The 26469-nt window shown below is 42.9% G+C and overlaps 1 protein-coding gene across 2 annotated transcripts in view; it reads right to left on the bottom strand.

Moving 5' to 3' along the window:
- nova2 (NOVA alternative splicing regulator 2) overlaps positions 1 to 24408 on the bottom strand; it is a 65594-nt gene extending 41186 nt beyond the window's left edge. The window contains exons 1-3 of one of the 2 annotated variants that reach the window (XM_052525128.1): positions 23527 to 24408; positions 21551 to 21625; positions 13349 to 13492 (exon numbers count right to left, since the gene is read on the bottom strand). In XM_052525128.1, the coding sequence (XP_052381088.1) occupies positions 13349 to 13492; positions 21551 to 21625; positions 23527 to 23683 (376 nt within the window). In that variant the 5' untranslated portion in view covers positions 23684 to 24408. The remainder of the gene's footprint in view (positions 1 to 13348; positions 13493 to 21550; positions 21626 to 23526) is intronic. The other variant, XM_052525132.1, reaches the window with a different exon arrangement.
- Between the last annotated feature and the right edge of the window lie 2061 nt (positions 24409 to 26469).

The following is a 26469-nucleotide window of genomic DNA, read 5'->3' as shown; positions in this document are numbered from 1 at the left end:
TGATGCTACTCGCTGTTTATTATCTATGCATAGTCACTTCACCCCTAACTACATGTACAAATTACCTCAACTAACCTGTCCCCCTGCACACTGACTCGGTACCGGTGTTACTTGTAATTATTTTTGTAATTATTTTTTTACTTTAGTTTATTTGGTAAATATTTTCTTAAACTCTGCACTGTTGGTTAAGGGCTTGTAAGTAAGCATTTCACGGTAAGGTCTACACTTGTTCTATTCGGCGCATGTGACAAATAAAGGTTGCCTTGATTTGAATGCACTCTCGCTCTCTCCTAAACACACAGACTGTCACACTCACTGGAGTGTCAAATAGACAGCTACGTGTCAGTCAATATGTTGTGAAATAGTTCAACAACCTCATGGTACAGGCAGGACTGCATGTGTTAGAAACCATGGAAAGAATTCTCAAGTGGAGAACACTACTAGTAAAGATTCTACAGCTGAATACTGTATGTGGATCTGTGGATCAGACATGTTTCCTTTCAAATGTGGTTCAGCATGAGAACGCCAAAGACTTGAAATTTAAAAAAGTAAGCAACTTGTATGTCGGCCCTGTATTAAAGAACAAATGGTTAAAGAAAAATGTGATAAATAAAAACATATACCAATTTCATTTAAGGACCAAAAAACTGACAGCTGTGCCATATACATTGCAAAATAGTTGGGAAGAGATTTTTGATGTACCCATTCCATGGCACATGGTTTATGAATTGATACGCAAAACAAAGCCGGATTCAAAACTTCAAATGTTTCAATATAAATTACTATACAAAATTCTTGCAACTAATAGAATGTTATATATATGGGGGATACAATCTTCCCAGCTCTGCAGATTCTGCTGTGAGGAGGCAGAGTCATTAGATCATTTATTTTGGTATTGTCCATATGTAGCTCATTTTTGGTCACAGGTCCAGGAATGGCTGAAGAATTGCAACATTTGCCTAGAACTAACACTACAGATAGCAATACTGGGTGATTTGAAAAGCCATGGTAAATCAATCAATAATATAATAATTATTTTAGCAAAAATGTTTATTTTTAATTTACAATCTGTAGAAGCTATGAGAATAGAAAGGTTCAAAATCGTTTGTGAAGCATCACAGCACAGTTGAAAAATATATGGCAAGTAGAAGTCTGAAATGGATGATGTTGATAGACAGATGGGAGGGGTTGAGTGGAGCTGAAGGGTGGGACTAATAACAAGATAAACAATGTAGGGCATAAGGGATCTGTAGAATGTATATAGGTTCGGAGCTTTTGTGAAATAGCATAGTTACAAATAGAAATCAAACAGGATGGACATCAGAAATAGAGGAAGGACTAAGAACAAACAAGAGAGAACTATTGTAAAGTAGACTGTGTCTGTAGAGTGTGTACAGTATAAGATGTATGGATTGAAGTTAGAAGCAGAAGTGTTTATTACTTTACTCCAATTGGGGGATCGGCGGAAGGTTTTGCGGGGAATAATAATAAATGTATATTCTTTAAAAAAGTATGTATGTCTATATAGGTATGTGTATGTATATATGTGTATATATATGCATGCGTGTGTGGATACATATATTTACCCCAAAAATATGGGGGATTGGATATGATGCAGACAATTACATTGGAAGCAACATTCTTTCCGCAATATTAAGCTGATCCACCCTCCCCCAAAAAAAGAACAAAAAAAAGACTTGAGTTTATGGTTCAAGGAGAGTCATAGGGGCTTTTCCCAGGAACTGTGGGGGTTTGTCATGGTTAGAATGCTGCCTTCCTACCTCTCTCCCCCCTTTCTCTCTCTTTGCCTGTTGGCAGACGGACAGACGATCCCCTGTCCCCTCACATCCCGGGTAGAGGTGTAAGGCGCTATAGCGCGCGGCTCTAGAAAGAGGCTCTGAAAAGCAGCCTTCTCCTCTCCTCTCGCACCTGCCAGGAAGAGGAGGAGGGGGGGGCTGAAGGCTGGGATTGCACGTGCGGCCCATGGGCGACCCTGGCCTGAGCTACCTCTCGTAGGTCTCTCTGTGTTTAGACTAAAGACATAATCGGCAGGACTATAATTATGCAGAGGAGAGCGTCTGACTCAACTAAAAAAAATGCATAGGAGGACACCATTCCTACTTCGTTCATTCCCCTTCTCTCTCCTTTCAACTCTACCTCTTTCTACAGATCTCTTTTACTCTCTTTCTCTCTCTCTCTCTCTCTCTCTCTCTCTCTCTCTCTCTCTCTCTGTCTGATTTATGGGAGCAGTATCCCCTTTCAGTCTGTCTTTTTGGGGGGTGTTTGTGTGGTTGCAACAGCGGAGTGAGGAAATAGCAATTAGCTATCAGCAAAACAACAATTAGCAAAGTCTTTAGTGACTAACGGGATCAAGGTTTCACCCGTCTTTACTTATGAAGTGGAGCTGAGGCTGCTGCTCTAGGAGTGACATGAAAAACTCACTCACAGTAAAGCATCCTCATCCATCCATGATGTCATTATCATTCATCAAAACCATATGGCGTTGGATGGCTATGATTTCAACTTCCCCAAAAAATGAGGTGTTTCATAAACAGCCTCACCAATTCATGCACTGCAAACATGCACTGCAAACATGCACTGCAAACATGCACTGCAAACATGCACTGCAAACATGCACTGCAAACATGCACTGCAAACATGCACTGCAAACATGCACTGCAAACATGCACTGCAAACACTGTTTCCATATATCTCCCCCAACATCGTAAATCATCATATAGTGTATTTATGGTTAGAGTTGATAAAAACGGTCTAAAATGATCATCTAGAGTGTGTCATGCAAGAGAAGAACAAGACCCCAGAATGTAGACGCCACCCATCATCAGACGCAGGTCAAGGGTTATAAAACCCATCAAGCTCTCATCACAAGCCCTCTCAGGGCTCCAGCATCCATGTGACAATGGTTCCGGCTGTCTCGTGACGTGGCTGGACACCAAATGTACTGACCCCAGCCAACACACCCACAGCCCTGCTCCCCTGCCCCGTTGCCCCCTAACGAGAACCCTCTGTAGGGTCACAGTTAATTAGCGCTCCCCGTTCTGCCGCAATTAAAGCGAGAGTACAGATTGTGTGTTGAAGGGGCCGTTCCAACAACTAATGGCTTTGGGGACCGACCAACCGGAGGGGAAATTAATCACAGAGGGGGGATGAGGATATAGGGGGTTGGGGCGGGGCGGACCCGGGGTGTGAAGGGGGGAGCTTTTCACTGGAGATTAGAGATAATGGAGGGACAGGGGGCGGAGCTAGAGGCAGCTGTGGAACCTCGTCTTTTTCTAGGGGGGAGATGGGGGGTATGGGGAGCAAGTAGGAAGGGGCACAGGGGGAGCTTTGTCCCCATGTAAGAGATTAGGTCTGTAAAGAAGGAGGAAAAATCCTCTACCGGGCCAGCTCTCCTTTTCAATGAACTTCTTTGTCAGCGCTCACCTTCCATTTTAAAGGGAATGCAACCTCCACACAAAGCAGCGCTCCATTGTCAGGCAGTAAAAGTGCAGCATGCTCCTTTATGACCTTCCACTTCTTCCTCCTGAAAGTTGCGGTATACACTCTCTTTTCCTCAGACAGAGTCTCCACCCACGGCAAGGACACTAGGAGATTCAGACCCTTGCTTCCAACCATCCCCCATTCTGCAATGGGGGATATCTCCATGGCAATCATAAACGCTAAGTGTCATTGTTGTCAGGTCGACCTTTTATGATTTTTCAACGCCGATACCGATTATTGGAGGACCAAAAAAGGCGATACCGATTAATCGGCCGATTTGTATTTATTTATTTGTAATAATGACAATTACAACAATACTGAATGAACACTTATTTGAACTTAATATAATACATCAATAAAATCAATTTAGCTTCAAGTAAATAATGAAACGTTCAATTTGGTTTAAATAATGAAAAAACAAAAGTGTTGGAGAAGAAAGTAAAAGTGCAATATGTGCCATGTAAGAAAGCTAACGTTTCAGTTCCTTGTTCAGAACATGAGAACATATGAAAGCTGGTGGTTCCTTTTAACATGAGTCATTCAATATTCCCAGATAAGAAGTTTTAGGTTGTAGTTATTATAGGAATTATAGGACTATTTCCCTCTAAACCATTTGTATTTCATTAACCTTTGACTATTAGATGTTCTTATAGGCACTTTAGTATTGCCAGTGTAACAGTATAGCTTCCGTCCCTCTCCTCGCTCCTCCCTGGGCTCGAACCAGCAACACAACGACAACAGCCACCATCGAAGCAGCATTACCCATGCAGAGCAAGGGGAACAACTACTCGAAGGTTCAGAGCAAGTGACATTTGAAACGCTATTAGCGAGCGCTAACTAGCTAGCCATTTCACTTCGATTACACCAGCCTCATCTCGGGAGTTGATAGGCTTGAAGTCATAAACAGCGCAATGCTTGACGCACAACGAAGAGCTGCTGGCAAAACGCACTAAAGTGCTGTTTGAATGAATGTTTACGCGCCTGCTTCTGCCTACCACCGCTCAGTCAGATACTTAGATATTTGTATGCTTGTATGCTCAGTCAGATTATATGCAACGCAGGATACGCTAGATAATATCTAGTAATATCATCAACCATGAGTAGTCAACTAGTGATTAGGATTGATTGTTTTTTATAAGATAAGTTTAATGCTAGCTAAACTTACCTAAATAAATAGACAAATCGGCGCCCCCAAATACCGATTTCCGATTGTTATGAAAACTTGAAATTGGTCCCAATTAATCGGCCATTCTGATTAATCGGTCGACCTCTAGTTGTGAGTGTGCAATCACAGGAGACTATGCTCGGGGCCCAATGTTGTCGAATCCAAAAAGGCATCGAAACAATCCAGTTCTGTTCTCAAGGAAGTACTTGAATAAAAGGTGTTGTGTTTTTACTTCCCATCCTTTCCCAAGCGCACAGAAACGACTGTTCGCTACCCATTGGTTCCCTGAATCTGTGCGCCCTCGATGTGAGTCGAACAACGGAGAGTTGCAGATGAGCTGCGCAGCCGCATTCCCACTTCACTCTCCTCTCCTCTAGCAGAGACACAAGGTCAGAAGTGACAGACATCTTTCTCTTCCTGCTACACCTGCTGGGGCGGGTAGGGAAGAGGAGGGGGGAGGGAGATGGCGAGGAGGAGGAGGGGAGAGGGCTCTGTTGCTTGGGGAACTGTCACTTTCATTCCGATCACCAAGGCAACCGGGTGTGCAGCGCAGTCCCACAAAACCCGCTTTGTTTTGGGAGTTGGAGTACGAGGGGCGTGTTGTCTCCGGCTTTGTACCTCGAGAACACCGTACACACGTATACACACCAAAGCATGCATGCGCACCAGTGGAGGCTTCTGAGGGGAGGACGGCTCATAATAATGGCTGAAACGGAGCATATGGAATGGCATCAAACACATGAAACAATGTATTTGATACCATTCAACTAATTCCGCACCAGCCATTACCAGAAGCCCGTCCTCCCAAATGAAGGCACCACCAACCTCCTGTGATCGAACACAGGCAGTCGCTCTCTGTCTCCCTTTCAGCTCTCTAATATATCACAATTCTTCCAATATCATCCCATCCGCTCAATTCAGATCACAAAGCAAGTCAATTTTGGTGGTGATTCAGACATCTCAGTGGGTGGGGCTGAGCTTTGTGACAACATGTTTCAGGAGAGAACATGTCAAGTCCTCTCTCCTCTCCCTAACTTGACTCTGTTATTGAAGCCAGAATGTCTGTTGTCTCCTATACTGTCACTCATGGCGTGTTCCACAGTAACCCCCCCCTCTTTTCGTCTGAAGAGGCAAACCTTGTTGCTTAGCCAAGCAAACCTAAATAAAGACCACTGACTTTTCTGATAAATTCACAGAAAATATGCAGCTGATGACAAGATGAGAAGAGATAGGCAAGCGGTTGTCTGTTGTCCATCAACTATATTCTGCTGACTTTAGCAGGGTTGTACACAACAACAACATATATTGTGATTATATCAAATCATACTCATGGCATTGACAAGACATGGAGAGTGAGTTGCATTATTTGATTAACTGCTAGGATAGTACAATGAGTTAGAAAGCCTGGATTTGTATCTCCTTAGATAATAGATTTCAGTGGAGGCTGGTGGGAGGAGCAATAGCAGGCCAGGCTCATTGTAATGACTGGAATGGAATCAGTGGAACGGAGTCAAACGTGGTTTCCATATGTTTGATCTGTTTGATACGGTTCCATGTATTCCATTCCAGCCGTTACAATGAGCCTGTCCTCCTATAGCTCCTCCCACCAGCCTCCACTGGTAGAATTACTGTAGCTATCAAACTTATACGACACAACCAAACATGAGCTCAAGCTAGCAACCAAACAAATGCAGTACATTCAAAAACTGATACAACTGTAGTCCAGTTCTAAAGGCCTGCCTGCACACACACCACACACACCACGCACGCTACACCACACCACACACACTACATCACACACCACACACGGTCTGACATGACCCTCTTGAGGCAGATGGGAGACTCGCTCACCCTTTCCCCCACCCTTGAGGGGCTGAGCGGTCACAATGTCAAAGACTCTATTGTCATTAATAGTGGCCCACCCCTCTCTATTGTCACTGACAGTTTGGGGCCATCATTGACCATTCAAACCACTGGATATTCAGTCCACTGGATATTCAAATCACTGCATATTCAATCTGCTGGATATTGCTTTCCTTCATCCCTCTCTCTTTCACTCTCTCATTCCCTTTCTCCCTCCCATTCTCTCTGTTCCCCCAATCTGTCACATACACATTTCCACCTCTAATTAACGCACAACTCTCTCCTTCCACTTTCACTTCATCCCTTTCATACAGCTTCTCTCTCAGAAACCTCATCCATTCATACAGCTTCTCTCTCAGAAACCTCATCCACTCATACAGCTTCTCTCTCAGAAACCGCATCCATTCATACAGCTACTTACTCAAAAACAAAAAACCCAGAGCCATATCTTTCCTTGTGCCTTCAACCATAGATATGAATAGACCTACATCAACACCCTCCAACAAACAGGCTCTAGTAGGTCCTATGTAGGTCTGGGCCTCTTTAGGCCAGGCAGTAGCAGTTGTTGCATAGTCCCAGAGAGGAGACAGCACAGCTGGGGCAGAGCTTTGTCATGCCAGCACAAAGGAATGATTGAGGCGGGCTATTTTCGACTCCCCTCGTACATAATCGGCCTGTAACAAAAGCCCCCGTCCCTCTCTGCCAGCCAGCCCGGCTACAGCCAATCCCAGGATAGCTCTGGTCTGTCTACAGTGCCGGCAACCACAGAGGTGTATTCTGATTGGTTGCCAGGTCTGATGGTGTTGTGATTGGCAGGTGCCTTGTGGAGTGGGATTCACAGGGTCAGATATCCTCCATTTAGACACAGAAAAGGATCCTATTCAAAGATTCTTAAAAGAAATTAGATAATGACTGGATTCACTGTCCCCTGCATTCTTTTCCCGGAGAGAATATTTGAAAAATGAGCTGTAAACAAGTTTTGTTGCATGACTTAAAAAAAAAAAAAAAAAAACTTGTTTCATGACATAAAATTTCAGCTGGAATGATGCCCCCCGTTTAGTTTTTATTCAAGCACTTTCATGAAAACATTGCTCTTTTTTAACTCTAACTTAGGTGTGAGTTATCAGATTAACTGGCTGTGGTGGCGCAGGGGGAGTCTGGGGGGATATGAGTAACTAACTGTGTGATAAAACTCACCGGGTGGAAAAGATGACTGCCTCTCTTCCCTTAGCCTTTCTCTGCACACTTAATCACAGTTCTCATTTCCAGAAGTAAACACAGACTTAGGCCTGTTAGATCAACGGAGGTTATGCAGTGATTGGGTTGTCGGGGGGTTGATAAACAGAGTGTAGGGGGTTGATGACAATCATATTTCACCATGCAGGAAGCAGGCGGGCATGGTGTAGTACACTGCAGACCCTGCTCCCACTCCCGGCACAATTGATCTGTGGGAGATATTGGTGGAAGTATATTTATGGCCGGTCCCAGTTTGCTCTTTTTTATTATTATATCTGATTAAAAAGCTGGAGCACATGGAGCCGGCAAAGCTCCAGCACCCTAGAGACTGAAGAGATCAGGGAGAGAGAGAACAAAGGATACAAGATGAATGAGAGATCAAAACAGTGAGGAGACTTGGAAGACGAAAGAGAGAGAGGTAGCTAATGAGAGAGAGAGCGAGAGAGAAAGCAAGAGAGCGAGAGAGAGAGAGAGAGAGAGTGCGCGCGAGAGAGCTGGAAAATTGGATAGCTGCAAAGGGTAGGAGGGAAGAAGAGAGATTGGGGTGAATGCATGTGGGTATACATGTCTGCAGGTAGCTACAATGTCCTGCACTCCACTCTGGATGTGGCTATTAGATTGATTAGCCATACCTTTCTTGGCTGGGCAGGGTGATTGATATGGCCTGACGCAGGCTGTAGCAGAGGTGAGTGAAGCCTCTGGGCTAGTTACACAAGTCAGCTGGGTGATGGAGTGGACAGGGAAGCATTCAAAATGTCCAGCAAACTGAATACGTCACAAAAATAGCTGTCGTACGGTCAATAAAGGCCACCTTGATAATCCCAGAAAACCATTCAAATCAAAACAATAACCTGGTGAAGATAATGTGATAATGTGGATGATGAGGCTGATAAGTAGTAGTTTAATCACCATCATTCTAATCCTCCCTGTGCTCCTGTGTGCTCCTGTGTGTGCTGCCTGCCTGTGACGTGACAGCCCCATGGTGGCATGGTAGGCTGCGCAGTGATTGCTCAGGCACTGACTGGCACCGAGGAATTATTCAGCCAGTCGGCCATTCGTTGGCTTGACAGTGACATCACACATGATGGAAAACAAAAACAAAGCCAGTGGGATCAGGGGGACCTTCTCTGTCCCCACGGTGACGCGGGACACCCTGTCACCAGCCTGTGATCCTCTACTGCTGGAGACACTGTCACTACTGGTGCTCAACAAAGACCCTCTACATACTAGGCTGACATGCACACAGGCACTGAGTATAGCTAGATAGCATTGACCTAGCATCAGCCATGTGCTGTGGATTTTATGATATTGTTTTAAATGGAGATGGAGTGTATTAAAATGAGAATTGCTGCTTTTGTGGAGGTTGCTGAGGGGGAGGACAGCTCATAATAATGTCTGGAATGGAGCAAATGGAATGGCATCAAATCATATGTTTGATGTATTTGCTACCATTCCACCATTCCGCTCCAGCCATTACCACAAGCCCGTCCTCCCCAATTAAGGTGCCACCAACCTGCTATGAGCTGGACATGTATGCCAGTGGCATAATGTTGGGAATGGTGGATATGGGAACATTTTCTATGTTTTCTAAAAGTAATCAATGACAGAAATCATTAACAGTTCATGGCACAGCTATCTCAGCCCAATCAAACTGGCCAGTCTCTAGGTGTGAGTTCACAGAGAATAACTTCAAAAGACAGTCAAAATAGTGGTATCCTTCTACCATTAGCCTTAAAATGCCCCATCCCATATCTAACTACTCCCCTGGACAGCATCACTTCCTGGAATAAAACTACTTCCTGGAACATGGCTGACCAGAAATGAAAAGGGAGAGTGCAGTCTAGATAATGACAACACAACTTCATATTAATAGTGAAGGTCTTGGTTAGGCAGCACAGCACATCAAACTATACATTCATCACAATATTTCTGAAATTCAGTCAGAATCAACATAATAATAATTGTATTTCGATGATATACTGAATTAACTGAATAACTGAATTAAACCACAGACGGTAATAATGATTCAATCTAGAAAATAGACCGTAAATGAAAACAAACAGGAAACTCATTTCAGCCAGACGAGTTGGATATGCAATATTGCGGCTTTTCATCTTTCAGTCAAAAAGCTTATAGACTAAGCGGCTCGGAAGGGAAAAATCAGTGATGTTGATAATGCTTTGGTGGAGGGGGGAGGGGGTGGCTAGGTATTAAATCCTGAAAACTGCAATCATGACAGAGGATTAAGACAAAGCTTCAATATGGTGCCACGCTCCAGCGATACGGGGGGACAGGGGAAGATCAGTGAGCGGTTGGTCGGGACAAACTAAACGTGGAGGGAGTCCACGTTTAGGAACAAATGACAAGACTGTCTCTCACTTAACCTCTTCAACCTATGGGGGCGCTATGTCATTATTGGATAAAAAAACGTGCCCGTTTTAAGCGCAATATTTTGTCACGGAAAGATGCTCGACTATGCATATAATTGCCAGCGTTGGAAAGAAAACACTCTGACGTTTTCAAAACTGCAAAGATATTATCTGTGAGTACCCCAGAACTGATCTTACAGGCAAAACCAAGATGAAACTTCAAACAGGAAATGAACAGGATTTTTGAAGCTGTGTTTTACTGACGTCTCCTTATATGGCTGTGAATATGCTGTGAACGAGCTTATGCGCTCTGCTGTTCATCCAAGATGTCTGCAGCATTGTGGCGTATTTGTAGGTATATCATTGGAAGATTGGCCATAAGAGACTACATTTGCCAGGGGGCCGTCCGGTGTCCTTTGTCTAAATCGGTGCGTAATTCCCAGTGACATCCATTGTACCTTGCGTTACAGAAGGAGACTCATACTTCCAGGAACGATACATCATTGAAGAGATATGTGAAAAACACCTTGAGGATTGGTTCTAAACAACGTTTGCCATGTTTCAGTCGATATTATGGAGTTAATTTGGAAAAAAGTTTGGCGTTTGGATAACTGAATTTTCGGGTTTTTTTGGTAGCCAAACGTGACGCACCAAACGGACCGATTTCTCCTGCACAAAAAAATCTTTCAGGAAAAACTGAACATTTGCTATCTAACTGAGAGTCTCCTCATTGAAAACATCCGAAGTTCTTCAAAGGTAAATGATTTATTGAATGTTTTTGCTGGTTTTTGTGAAAATGTGGCCTGCTAATGCTAATTGCTAATGCTAAATGCTAACGCTAAATGCTAAATGCTAGTTTGCTATGGTCGAGAAGCATATTTTTGAAAATCTGAGATGGCAGTGTTGTTAACAAAAGGCTAAGCTTGAGAGCTAGCATATTAATTTCATTTCATTTGCGATTTTCATGAATAGTTAACGTTGTGTTATGGTATTGAGCTTGAGGCTATGATTACGCTACCGGATCCGGCATGGCTCGACGCAAGAAGTTAAAAGGAGAGTTCTTTATTCTTCCACCATCACCTTTGAGCCCCATTAAACCGTCCCTGTGGTGATGTCATACTGGGAGGTCTTCCTAAGGGATGGGGTGTCACAGGGCAAACATTTGTAGGTGGTAACCTGTAGGTGGGTTCATGGGTCAAAGACATGTTAAGGCTGTGGTCTTTATGAACCATGTGTTCATAAGCATTTGTATCTCCCAAATTTGAAGCAAAATGGTCCTCATATTAAAGGTGGGAAGAGACGCCACCACCGTTCTCTTGACCTACTTATAGTCTCTGGAGACAGTAGACAGCTTCCAAAGACTGGAGAGGTGACCCAGAACAAGTAAGCTCATCACCTGGATGATAATTGGACTGGAAAACACCTAGCTATCTTCTTGTATTCCATAGCCGGTAGCTAACATATGAAAGCGAACGAGCACATAGCGCCTTGAGGCTAATTGCCATGTGAGGGCATGACAATAGAAATGTTGATGTTGACTTTCTTAATCCGTTTCTGGCATTTCTCAAACTTCAATATCACATAGAGCATGAGAAAGAAAAGCCTGATCATTTCCAATTGCACTCTGGATGCAATAGCTAATGTCTTAATATCTTTATTCCAATTGTGATCCCCAAAGAAAGAGTAATGGATGACACGAGTGGCTGCAGCATCCTTTACCTTCTCTCCCTATAGGCCCAGACACCTGCAGGTATGAGCAATGAGGCTGTCATACAGAGATTTTTTTTTTCAGCCCATGTAAAATAGAGCAGCGGGCCTCCACTCTGCCGACGCAAGGTCGCAGTAAAATATGGTCGCTACTTTCCAGTAAATGTCGCAGGGCCTGTATTTGCAAGAGGCTGTATCTAATAAATCTTGGCTCCTATAATAATGAATGGTTGCCTGTCTTGGCCCAATACTGCTGTGGCCAACTAATTGGTTGGCAATGAAATGCTGGTGAGGCACTATCCCAGGATGAATTGAAGGAGCACGTCTTGTGCTGTGGGACAGAGTCTCAAGCACTACACAGCCATTCCTTCTGGCTTGACTCTACTTTTCCCCCCATCATTCCCCACGGCACCCACCTTGCCCAGCGCCTACCTCCGTGCCTCCCTGGTGAAACCCCAGACGGGACATCGCAGCAGGTGGACCTTTTGATTTGTCAGCCAGGAAGAGCAGCGCCAATGCTCATTTGCATACAGATGCCTCCTTCAGTGCAGAGGAAGGACACCCCCCCCCCCCACACAGTTCCTCTATACCCCCACCTCCATAACCCCCCCCCCCCCCCCGCGCACTCCCCCCAAGACGACAGAAAAGGGCCTTTACAGCCATCTCTTTCATTTTCTTTATCTTCTTTCCCTTTCACTCTTTCCCTCTCTCTTTCTGTGGTCCTTTTCAATCTCTATCTCAACAAGGCCGTTCTCAACATTAGATCACTGGTTACTGCCAATTCCAATAAGGGAGGAGGGTTTGGGATGTTTTGGGGAGTTGAGGGTGGTGGGGATCTCGCACCTTGCATCTGCTCTAGTTGGCTGGAGTATGGGGTCTTCAGTCCCAGGGAGAGAAGATACAACAGAGATGGCCTGTTCTGTTGACAGGGCTAGCAGTAGAAGGATGTACAGGGAATTACAATGCCCTTCTCCCATTTCACATGTCCAGACAAGAATCCCATTGAGTGCGATAGAGATATAACATGTACAGCGATTGGTTCGTCTCATAATTTCAATGTATCCCTTCCTGCCTGTGAAGTTCAGAGCAAATTCTCATCGAGCACACAAGCTGCTTCACTGACAGGCTGGGCACACAGCTGAGGCGCATCTCATGTGTCTAGCCGTGCAGAAAAGTCATGTCATGAGGGAATTAAGAGTTTAGGCAAATACAATTTCACCTTTAACTAACCCTTTAATCCTGTATCTGTGGCGAACTTGACTCTGTGTTCACTCGCATGTCCCTATGTGATCCACGGCTGCATGAGCCCTGACAGAGGCCATGTCTGTTACCCAGTGGAATCAGGTTCCAGACATAAGACGTCTGGAAAAGGGGAAGCCTCTTTGAGGGGCAGAGGTCAATAAATAAATACATATAGGAGAGTCCTGAAATAAGCTCATTTATATTGAAAGATCTCTAAAATACAACGTCATTGATTGAAATATAGCAGTGGTCAACGAGCACTCACCAGGGTAGAAGTCCTTGGATTTGGACAGTTTGATGGTGGCGCCGGTCTCTTTCTGCAGCTGGACGATGGTCTGTCCTCCCTTGCCAATGATGGAGCCGGCCGCATAGCTGGGGATCAGCACCTTCAGGAAGTACTCACCTTCCTCTGCAGGCAGGAAACGGAAAAAGAAAGTGAGAATGTACTACACTCAGGTAGGTGATCAATCTACCTATACTAAAATCGCACAGCCACTCTCATCCATCTCTGTTTTACACAGTCCCCCCACCCCCACCCCACCCTTCTCCCCCTCAACCTATCCATTCCTCTTTCAGGCATCCTTAAACTCTACAGAAAAACATCTTAGTGCATGATTAGATTATGACGACAATCCACAACAACTATCCTCTTTCTATGCATTTACAGCCGTAAATCATTTCACAAATTGATTTAATCTCATTTTAGCGTTTCACAGAAGTATCTGCTCTTTGTCATCATCTTGGCAGACCGTTATTAATAAAGGGCTATGGGATTTGTTAAATCTAATCAAATAGATGTAATGCTTTTGGAAACACACTCACACATTGCATAACCATACTCCCATATTCATACCATCTACCCCCTACAGTCTGGTTTCTATAAATGTCCCTTACACTTTGGCCAGTTTCAAAACTACTGTACACATAACAGGGAAAACTTGTACACTGCTCTCAGCTCCTGTTCTTCCGCCCACCCTCCTTGGATATAGGACAAAACCAGAAGACACACAGGCTACTGTAGTAGGAACACAACTGAAACATCAAAAGCTTGAAGACATGAAGGCGTTGCTTCAAAGTGGGCAAATGGGGGGTTTAGCAGCAGAGAGGAAACAAAGCTACCCACCCCCTTTCGGAAACAAAAGTGCCTTTGTTCTGTATGGCGATGGCTACCTGCCTGCTGAAGCGTCCATATGCTTCCTATCCAAAACAGTTCAGTGATTGGTCAACAGTAGGGATTCTTCAATTAAGGGTTTGTTGCCATTCAACGATAGACGACTCATTTTCATGAACATTTTTTCACTTGAGAAATACTGCACCAAACATCCTAGTTAGATGTAAAATTGCGCGACTAAGATCTCCAAAATAAATGAATAGGTTGAGGAAGTGTATACTGGCTATGGCATCTCTAGATGGAGAAACTTTTATATTGTAGCTTTTTTCTAGTTTTTCAAGTGGTCGAGCACACTCACATACCTAGGCGCCAGCCGAACCGAAGCATGCGGAAGCCTTAAGCCAGCAACCGGCCATAGCCTCTTCCCTGACAGGGACTTTAAGGTCTATAGCTTCTTGCCTGAATGTGACTTTAAGGTCTATAGCGTCTTGCCTGACTGTGCCTTTAAGGTCTACAGCCTCTTCCCTGACAGGGACTTTAAGGTCTATAGCCTCTTCCCTGACTGTGACTTTAAGGTCTATAGTCTATTGACTGACTGTGACTTTAAGGTCTATGGCCTCTTCCCTGGCTGGGACTTTAACCCTCAAACTACCGACTTGGGTCATTTGACCTCAAAGGCATACTTTTGACCATATCCCAAATGTGGTTTATTCTATTCTTATTTTTAATTTTATGAATTTGTCAATCAACTTTTTCTTAATACATCTAAATAATTGTTTAATATGTTATCCATGCCACCAGAGGGTGGAAGGGGAGCAGTATCAGTGATTTTGACCAGATAGACAGATCATCTGTAGAGATACAGCTCCCCATGTACTCACCTAAAATTGTACTTTTTTTATACCACGTATCATATGACACTGTACAAAACCAGAATTACCTTATTTTTTGTGAATATAAAAATCTGCCAATGGTATACAAAGTATGCCAATGGTGTAAATACTTGATAGAACTGTAATACAGAAATCCGATATGTTCTGAATCCCTTCAACCCTGTTCCGAGAGAGTTACCGTCCTGCGGGTTTTAGCTTCAATTCAAATCTAGCACACCTGACTCTAATAACGAGCTAGTTGATAAACTGAAGCAGGTTAATTTACAACAGGGATTGAAAGGAAAACCGATAGAAGGGTAGCTCTCCAGGAACTGGGTTGGAGATCCCTGTTCTAGGGCAAATCTAAAAAACGATTTATTTGGTTTCTCCAGAGACATAATATTAAGCTAGACAAATCCTCAGAAGGTGGAGGAGGACCTGTTGGAGTGATCGTAATTGTTTACTCCATGTGTAACTCTGTGTTGTCTGTTCACACTGCTATGCTTTATCTTGGCCAGGTCGCAGTTGCAAATGAGAACTTGTTCTCAACTAGCCTACCTGGTTAAATAAAGGTGAAATAAAAAAATAAAATAAAAAAACCTGTTAGACAGATCACCTGCAAACATGGAGCACCTTATGTACTTGGCTATGGTTATAACATGTAACTAGGTATGACCGTGTACAAAATCTAAATGACCTTAGACATATGCTTAGTTGCATTCAAAACAGCTCATAAAAGTATGTCAGTGGTATGAATGCTTGGTAGAATTATAACACAGAAACCAGCTAGCTCCCCCCTGAAAGTACACATAGTGCTGTATTGGTGTTTATTCTCAGAAAAATAGTTATATAACATTAAAAAAAATGTTATATAAATACCAGAATTCCTTTAATACTCTACAATATTCTATATTTGTGCAACTTGTTATGTTTTTTTGGTTGCTATAACATTTATTTTGAAGTTACTTGAGGATTTGGGTATGCTTTTTGAAGCATCGTGCCAGAGGCCCTACCACTCCCATTGTTTCACTAGCAGTAATGCTAATGCTGGCTGTGGGGTATGTAAATGAAGAAAACTAAGCCATATGTCTCTCAGGATCAATAGGTGAATTCCATTTCATCCCAAAAATGTAGCATATTTCAAATTTTGGTGTACTGACAGACATTTTTACCACAAATATGACACAATTAATATTTACTTAACTGAATGATACTACAATCAAATTATGGTAAATCTGCTTTTCAGTGTTCATGTGGATGTGTATAACGCCATTATTTACTTCAGTTTTACAGATGCTAATGAACTGTACATTTTCTAAAATAACAGTCTGTTTTGGTAAAAATAAAATAAGATCTGAAAATAATAAAGTTGTTATTTTTCTATGAATGTTGCTTTTTCCAATAGTTTCTTCTTGGGGTCAAAATTGGTACAAAATTGATACAAGTTGGTAATACGCGTATATAAAATATGTTGGTAGTTTGAAGGGTTAAGGTGACATTGTATCCCAGTATCTCAACCAGTCCCCTCGTCTTCTCTTAATATTCCACCACAAGTAATCCAGGTTGCCTCCCCCAAGGCGGCAGATATAAATAGGATTATTATTACGAGGGCATGGTTTTGTGTCACTTCACGACACACATGCACTGTTGATGTGCAAGCTACGCTATGGATGGAACATGCCATAATACCTGTTCCATAGTAACGCAACAGAAATCAATCCACTGTGCAAGATGTGGAGAAGGTGGTGGTGGTGTGTGTGTGTGGGGGGGGGGGGCACTGAGTACCTTATAGAGCATTGGTTGAGGGAGATGGTGAGAGGGGTGCAGGCAGGCAGACATAAGAGGTTTTTGGCCTAGCTGGGGGAATCAGCAGCTAATTAAGAGTTCATTATCTTTCATCAAAACACTCACTGGTCCTGCTATAATCTCATTAATCGATGCACCCCCATTTGTTGTGTTTTCTGTGACTGTTTGTTTGTGGATGGAAGTGTGTGTGTGTGTGTGTGTGTGTGTGTGTGTGTGTGTGTGTGTGTGTGTGTGTGTGTGTGTGTGTGTGTGTGTGTCCAAAGAGTCTGTTTGTTAGAAATATCATTTTCTCAGCACTGCTGTTCTCCTCAGCATTCTCCAAATCATAAAATTGCACCATTGGCACCATCTGGGACCTGGTCTGTTGAACCCACCCAAGGGTGATGTACAGAGAGCGCTTTACACAAGGAGGAAATACGATACTTTCCGTTCTAACTGGGAGTAAGGTCATAGCAATGAAATCATGCATAGAGCTGGGATGGCCTTTTAAAGCAAGTTACAGAATTGTTTTCTCCCACACAGCAATGTCTGACAGTAAACCTGCTTGCACTGAGTATAAGAAACAGCAGAACTGCCTGCGTTCTGCATTGACCCAAATTCCCAATAAAGCCAAGACTGACCTCGTTTTGATTGGGATGGGTCTACTTTTAACCAGCCTCAATTAATAATGGAATGAATAAATAATATCAAACACAAACGGGTTCTGCTGCTGCACATACAAACTACACCATACAAGTACACAACACACACAAATACAACAAAAAAACAGACAGGTGGACATACATACATACATACATACATACATACATACATACAACCATACATACATACATACATACATACATACATACATACTGTATATCCATATAAACATCTCATAAACAGTAAACACATGCCTTTCATACACAGCGGGTCACTTTTATACATAGAAATTATTTCTAATTGTCTCCGTCTTTAATCATTTGTTATACAGATGTGCCTGTATCATGGCTAGTCCCAGTTGCTCAGATGATACACCTGCATGCAGCCCGTACTAATCAAGCATGATGACTGCGCACAGTTGCTCGGCTACTCCTGTCTAGACAAGCACACATTCTACATCGATCTCTGATAGGTAAAAATAAAACCACTTGCCCTGTCAGATATATTTCCCAGGCGCTGTCAGAAAATAGCCAAGTCAGGCTAGGGCACAAGATCCTCAGATTGAATTAGTATGTTTTGTGAGAAGAGGCTTCATGCTGAACTGTTGTGGGTTTTAAATAATTGTCTGATGCATCCCAGTGAGGACTGTGGATGGATTGATTTAAATGAGCATAGACCTGAAAGAGATGTGATCCGCCCTGAGCAGATATTAGGCATCAGGATTGTGGTTCCTGGTTGCCAAGGGTCTTTGTTTTCTTTCCCCTCACACAACAAAAACAGGGACACATCCCAGCAGTTACAATTTCTGCCGGAACACAGTCATTTCCCCTCACTTGTCATTGCATAAGACTCAAAGGGATACGTCAATATTTTGGCAATGAGGCCCTTTATCTACTTGTGGATACCATTTTTATGTCTCTGTGAGCAGTTTGAAGGAAGTTGCTAACTAGTGCTAGCGCAATTGCTAACTAGCATTAGCGCAATGACTGGAAGCCTATGGATATCTGCTAGCATGCTAGTTAGCATTGGCTTGCAAAACTACCTCTGGCTTCCTTCTTATTGGACACAGAGAGATGAAAATGGTATCCATTAGTTCCTCTGACTGGGGAAGTGCCCCTTTAATGGAGGAAAATCAGTCACCTATTCTGTGTGTGTGTGTTTTTATGCATGTTTGTGTATGCATGCGTATGTGTGTTTTAGAGAAATGCTTCCAACTCACCACTCCCAATGTGCTCTATTGGGAAAACAACAAAGTGAGCCAGCTAGGTCAGAATGCATCCCACATGTCTTACTCCTAGTATGCTTGGCGTTGGATCAGTGTCATTCGTTCAAGTGTGTGTGTGTGTGTGTGTGTGTGTGTGTGTGTGTGTGTGTGTGTGTGTGTGTGTGTGTGTGTGTGTGTGTGTGTGTGTGTGTGTGTGTGTGTGTGTGTGTGTGTGTGTGTGTGTGTGTGTGTGTCATTATGTGTGTATGTAAGGGGTAGCTACAATAAATAATGAATAGGCATCTGACATAATAAACTAGTTTGTAAACACAGCAATCCGTTGCTAGGGGCTCCCAGGAGTCCTGGAGCCCAGAATAGGCTCCATCAGCCTGGACGGTTCAAATCTGGAGATCTGGTGTCGGCGGCTGGGTGGGATTCTGGGCTAAGCTAAAGCAATGGGGTGTTGGAAAAATGCAATTCACTTAAGCTGGGGAGATTGTGTGGGGGAGCGGGCCTTGGTCTCACTCTCCACTCCTTTTGTTCAAGTTAAATCTCCAAACCAGTTAGTGGACAACCACCTGTCTTGGTTCTATATGGGAGCTACTCTGAGTAAACCCTAGAACATGAATAAGACAAAATAAAAAAGTATTTCACATCTGTAGCCATTCTGCTGTCTGGGAGTGTTTTCAAGGTCACCAGTTCATCTGTATGAACCTCCTAGTGGCTGTCCTCTGTTTCTTATGTAGCCAGGCGCTTAATGTGTTTCGGTTTGGTCTAACCCGTGTGTAGCTTTTTCAAAATGTCACCCCTTCTAGTGTCCACTTTTGAGCCTTTCCGGACACGGCTATCTGAACTATGCTAATGCCCCGAGTGGCGCTCCGTCTCCAGCGCGTGAGTGTGTGAAAGGCGCTGTGCATTGTTCGTCGAGCACGGCTGTTTCGAGAGGGGGCTAGATCTTCCCCTCTGCATCGCTCTTTTCATCACTCTCATCCATATTCATCGCGAGGCCTCTCCTCCACTCAGCAACCCGCTGGAGGAGACAGGCGACTCCTGCGCCCAATTGTAAGCCACCATTTCACCCGCCCCAACCCAAACCCCGCCCTATACAATGGGATTTTTTTTTTGACGCAGTGCTTAAAAAAAACTGATGATGAAGAAGAAGCAGCTCCCCCTTCATGTTCATGGTAATCGATGGGCAGACACGGCTGCATATGCGGTTGCTGGGGGTAGGTAGTCAATGGCAGCTGGCGAATGATGAGGAGGTGGGTGGAGGTGGAGAAGAGGGAGCAGTTGTGATGGGCTGAAGGAGAGTAATGATTAGCATGGATGGAGAGAAAGAGAGAGCCGTGCTGCCTAGAAACGCTCAGCTGAAAAACAGCTATGCCGCAGAGAAGTGTTTCGGCTACAACAGCCCGGGCTAACACACACTGGGTGGCTACGAGATTGGTAGGCGATGGGCAAAGCTTATATTTGCTCTTTGTTCATGGTGCTCCTTCAACATCATTGACAGATCAATTTGCAAATGTTCATGCAAAGCCTCTATAAAAAGCAGCTCCGCTCCCTTTTGGGGTTTTTCACTCTGTGAAAGTGTGACGCATTCTCCTCAGCACCAACGGTTTGATCCAAGGAAGGTAAGTCACTTAAGCATGCGTGAGAGGCGCTCAGCTCCGGAGGGAAAAGCAACACAAAACACTAGCGATGCGATCGATAACATCAAAGGCCCTGTCCTATAGACCGATGGCTCAGTGCTGTGTATGGTATCTGCCAGAGGGGGGAGGGTTGGGGAATCATCACCCCCCTCCCATCATTAGCTCGTCTGGGTCCTCGTCATCTTTGCACCCCCTCTCTGTCCCCCCCCTCCCTGGACTTATTCCCAGTCTCCTCACGTCATTTGACAAGGCCATTAGAAGGCCTCCTCACCACTATCCACTAAAGACACTTTGGTGCGAGTCCATCCATTTACAAAATGACTTCAACATATCTTATTATAGTGGACAGAGGGGAATATAATGTATTTATTTATAAGAGGGGAGTTGGGCTGAAGACCTATCTTAATATGCGTCCCATGGGTATGCAGTGGGGAGCAAGTCAAGCATCTGGATTGTAAAATAAATCAAACCAGGTCAGTGATTTTCCCCCTGATAAGAATGTCACCTTTATGTAACATATAATCATGATTTACAGCCTCTGCAGGCTACAGCACAAAGCACTCTCAGACAAAGATGAACATTCAGTAAAGTAGACATTATTTAGAGAACACAACATTCATTGAGGTTGAACTATGTCTAACCCACTTTATCATCATTCCCAATCAATCCCCCTTTTAACAATTTCATGCAAAAGGAATGAAGGTGATCATGTTAATTATGAAATTATAAACAACCAATTGAATATACACAATATATGCAATAGATATGCAAATATTATAAATATGATTCCACAAATATGAATAGCATGGCAAAATAAGCATGGCAGTTTAACATGAAAATGGATGCTATGGACTTAATTATATAAAATTGAAAACATATGGCTACATTTGTTTTGCAGATGATATGCTTATGATCTGAGCTTCCATGATAGTCCATATACATAAGATGCTTATGAATTGAGATATCTTCAATAAAAGATGTAGGCCGAAAATGTGAAATCAGATTTAGAGGTTTTCCCAAAATAGTTTCAGAAAAGATTGGGTTATTGTAGTCTGCAGACTATTTTTTGCCTTTCTTTAGGAACTATACATATCACTGTCAAACTGCTATAGTAATATTGTAATTTAGTAAGTGAATAGCAAAAGAAAGTAGAATAATAACAAAATCAAAGTGTCTCTCTTACCATGTGCCTCAGAGTGTGATTCCTGGTGAGGGAATACAATGCCTTCAGTTTCAAAAAGGGGCTGCAGGAAGGCCACTATACAGGAAGAGGAAGCACATTGTGTGTGTGTGGCAAAACTAATGTTATCACAAATGATTATGAGGTACTGTACCCCCCTGTAACTAGCTTCAATGTCCTGAAGTACTGGTTCTGTTCAACCACAAACAACCTGCACACGAGGCCTGTTGATTAAGCTATTGGGCTCCAATATGGAAAGGCCGCCAGCTAGCCTACATATAGTATCAATGGTTGCCCTGCTACAGAACACAGTCAATCACTTTGGGGTATTATGATCACGAGAGTATTGTTTAGAAAGGTCTCAGTAAAGCTTTTAGTTAACCATTTCTAAATGTTTGTGTGTGATGCAAATATTAAAACATCAAGCTATTGAAGTGGTTGGTAACACTGAACTCGATATAATCGACTGCTATGACGCTCTACTACTTTTTAAGCATGTACGAGCCTTTATAATGTGTTCTTATCAAGCTTGTATCTTTCCAGGATATTTGCTCTTTATATAATTTCAGAGAAAGCAACTCAAATGTGTAAACAAAAACAACTTCATTGAGTAGATGTGTGTGTGTGTGTGTGTGTGTAAATATTTTGACTGATCGTCTGTTGACTACAATACTCCATGGGAAAGTGTGGCTACTGTACTCTAGCTGTTCTCATAATCACAGACATTTCATTTGGTCAAATGGATGAGATGTGTGTGTTGGTAATGTCTCCCAAGAGTGCTGCATGGTTTTTAGATATGTGCAGCTGTGCATCGATTCCTTTTAACAAAGCTGTCTCACTTAATTTCCTTGACAGTGTTTAATCATCGCAAGAGGTTATGGGAAATCACTTTTTTTGTGTCACTATAGGCTTATTTCTGGTTGTAAAAAATACCATGATATTGTTATGTGTGTGGTAGGTAGGTGTGCCACACTAAAATAGCTATTCTACAACTTTTTTTTTTTTAACCTTCAATAATGTTTTGTAGGCCTATCAAAAGTCCACGAAGACAGGATAAGTAAATACTAATGGTATAGTAATAATGCCAGTAGAGGATGATAATCCTTGGTGCATGATAGCATGTAAACAAAAAGCAAATGGTGATTACCTACGGTGACATCCATGTTTGCTCCAACCAGTGAACATAATCATGATTGGAATGTATTCAATGTCAACGTAGCCTTTCTTTTAATGAGCGTTGCAGTATTTTTAATGCTACAATGACAATGATGCATAAGCAGTGACTGCATGATAGCAGATGACAATGAAATGGCGACATATACTGTAAGCTCCTTTATTAAGGCCTACTAATAATGGTGTCTGCATGAATGTTACTGTCTTCTTGAGCAATTGCACGCAAAGAGACTAGAGTAGCGTAGCCTATGTGACAGTTATCGACTATCACACACGATTACCCGTCACAAAGCAAGGGATGTGAGCGCGGTCAACAATGGAATGCTTTTCAGTTATTTGTAGTTTCGAGACTGTTCTGTTATTTTGGACATCCACAATTTCCTTTGCGTGAAACTCAAAATGGGTGAAATAAAATATGAATGAAATAACCCTTTTAGGTTCAAGATAGCGCATTTTTTTCTAAGAGTGTACATGAGACCCGAGGGTTCCCTCCAAATCAGCACCCTCACACTCACCCCCTTCATTGTACTCATTCCATCAACACAAAGGATTTTCCTTGTTTTGTAAATAGATGCAATGAAAAAAAGACTACAACAAGATGCAATATATTTCAAATGTTGCTTTATACATGACTAAATAACACTAGTTTTAGTGTTGTGTTGAGCCATGCTACACATCAAGATGATAATCAGACAATCAACCTGCCATCCTTTCCCTTTTGTCGGTGCTACCCCAGTGTGCGCATAAGGATAACCTGGATTCACACATTCGAGATAATCCCTCGCATCCCCCCATCTTTTACTTACCTCCCGTGTTTGTGCGTTTAGTGCTGCTCGCCTCGGTTGGGGTCTCCAGTGGCCTTTTACGCGAATCAGGGGGATCTGACTCCATGTGCGGCTGTTGATTGTGATGGTGAGGATTCAAGAAAATCCCGTTTTGTTGTACTGCCCCGCCGGCCATCATTTTAAAAGTAGGTTGGGTGAAAATGCGTTTATCCCTTTATGCAACGTAGCCTATTGAAAAAAAATGTATTTAAATAGACGAAGCGATTCAAAAATCGAAAATGCGTATATTCTTGCGAATGAAATATCTTGCGCGTTTATCCTCGCCTTTTCAGAGAACACCGAGATGCTACGCAGAGTATGGGTTATTTGTTCTAACGGAGGAAGACGATGCTTGCGCTGCGTATGGAACGTAACCTCAACAAAAATCCAATGAACAGATAAATTATGTCCCGTTCCAGATACTATAAACGTGTTGTAGAACGTAGGCTAATTTAATCTTCCATTAATTTCTTCATATGTGTTATTTCACTCCACTGCAATATTCCTATCAGGCAATGGAGAACGATGGCGCTCCTCTCTGTATTGCGGTTAGGCAATGGTCAACAAAATAAAAGATCAAAACAAAAATATACAGACGACAAAAGAGGTTAAATAAATAAAGGGAAAGGAAAAGTGCTGAAATAAAAATATGGTGTTCTATCCGGTCGTCCTTTCGTGCATGAAGACACCCTGCAGTCGATGTTGGAGGGCAAGAGGTGGGTTTTCAGGAGGGTCCAAAGGGAAGAGAATGCCGAGAATGGATACAAAGCTAGAGGGAGATGCGAATTGTTTGTAGTCTCTCAGGAAAGATGCTGCAATCGTTCGTTCAGAGCATCCCTTCGCTGACTGACTGTAGGAGCGCAGGGTATCGGGTGACGTCACGAGGATCAGAATCATCCCTGTCAAATGTTGAGAAAACGAGCCGCCCCTCTCGAAACGCGATTGGATGAACTGATTTTCTCCGGCAAACAGAGTATAAAATAAATGTCACATGATAAAGAAAGAGGAGGTGTCGGGGACAACTAGGTCAATGCTAGAAGGGATACAGATTTTGTCAAATTAACGTCAAAAGTTGATTTTTTTTTTTTGCATTTTAGCGAACCCTAACTCTTTTCCTAAACTTAACCTAATTATCCTAACCTGCTACGTTAATTATCCTAACCTGCTGCGTAAGTTCTCCTAACTTGCTATGAAATGTCAAATCTGAGAGAAACTGTATCCCATCTAGTGAAAATCGGACAACTAACTAAGGGTCGATGGACAGGAAGATGTACAGGAAGGTGTAAATATAGGCTGAATTGGAGCCGTAACTTCTAACGGCGCTCCACAGTGCCTCATTCACTGGAATTCTTATCGTGCACATTTTATGAAAATAAAAAACAGCCACGATGAAGTGGCTTAGTCAGAGATTACTATTATTATCATTAATAATACATTAGCCTATTAGGGTAGGCATAATTATTATGTTATTCGCCTATGTTATAGTGTAGACCTACAGCCTATAATTGCCATAACAGGGTTGACTAAATATTTATACATAATTACACCCCTTAACAGATTCTAAAATAAACCTTTTTCAAAAACTGCTCTACCTATAGGAAAGGAAACTTGGAAGTATATAGTAGGCTACTTACTACCTGTGTGGAATCCAGCCATCTCCGTGTGGAAGAAACCAAATGGAGGTGATCCTCCGTGCGCGCGAACACTCCGAGCCGGGCTTTACTGCCTCTGTCACACACATACACACACTTGCCGGCACACACCCTCTCTCCCTGTCCCTGTCCAGTCCTAGAGACAGATGCTGAGCGCCCCTCGTGCTCCTCTAGATTCTCGTCAAGGTGACATTACGTCGACCGTGGCCTACACACAAGCAGGGATCTCACACGATTTCATATTGCTGTGAAATTCTCAGCCTTGAGCCATCTCGGTTTTCTCCGAGAATACGCCGCTTGATGTGTAGAAATACGTGGCAAATCCAAGGCAGATGTATAAAAACACTTTATTGGACCGCCAGAGTTCGGATAAGAAACAATTGCGCAGTATCCTACTTTTTTCAGCCCATGTTGTGGACCTATACTCTTCAGCTATCTTTTAGTGGTTGCCTGCTACAGTAATATCGAAAATATAATGTAGCCTAGCCCATAAACTATTTTTACAATGAGGCATAGTAAGAACATTTTTTGGGTTTTATAAGGCAGGATGTATAGGAGCTAACAGCTGTTGTAGCCTAGATTATTCTGAAGCTATATGGGTGTAAAATTTCCTAGATTGCTTAATAAAAAATGTAGGATACTATTTGTACCTGTTGCTAGAAAGGCTGATTATTCAGGCGATGCACAGCACAACATATGATATGCATGTATGATATGAAATATGACAAGGTTTCAATTGGTTCCTCATCGTAGGGGCGGACTGGCACCAGAAATCGGTTCTGGCATTTCTAACACACTGGACCATTTCCCCGCCTTGAGGCCCACACAATGGCCCATTTTCGTCCCCTTGAGGGACCCACACCAGAATATTTAACTCCTTGAGGCCCCCATTATTATCCAGAAAATTATAATTTTGCTTCAATGAAAATGAGGGAGTTGGGGTATACACACACACACACAAGCTAAGGAACTGCAGTTCTCTCTGATTACCACGGAGAAAGAAAAGCACTCTTTACAACTGTGACCCTTTGGCATTATTCAAAACTCTGGACTGTCTAGGCAGGCAGTAAGACGGACTATAGCTGAGCCCAGGGCCTGCCCTAGGCATAGGCGACATAAGCGGTCACTTAGGGCCCCCGTCGAAGCTCTCATCCACTGCAAATGTACTTTCTATACCTGTGATATGTTGTTGTCCCATCTAGCTATTTTAAGATGAATGCACTAACTTTAAGTCTGCTAAATTTCAAAAATGTTACTTCTCCCCATGCAAAAT

The sequence above is a fragment of the Oncorhynchus keta genome, chromosome 1, assembly GCF_023373465.1.
Source record: "Oncorhynchus keta strain PuntledgeMale-10-30-2019 chromosome 1, Oket_V2, whole genome shotgun sequence".
NCBI lineage: Eukaryota > Metazoa > Chordata > Actinopteri > Salmoniformes > Salmonidae > Oncorhynchus > Oncorhynchus keta.
The sequence above is the reverse complement of the archived record's forward strand: the minus strand, read 5'-3'. Positions and strand labels throughout refer to the sequence as shown.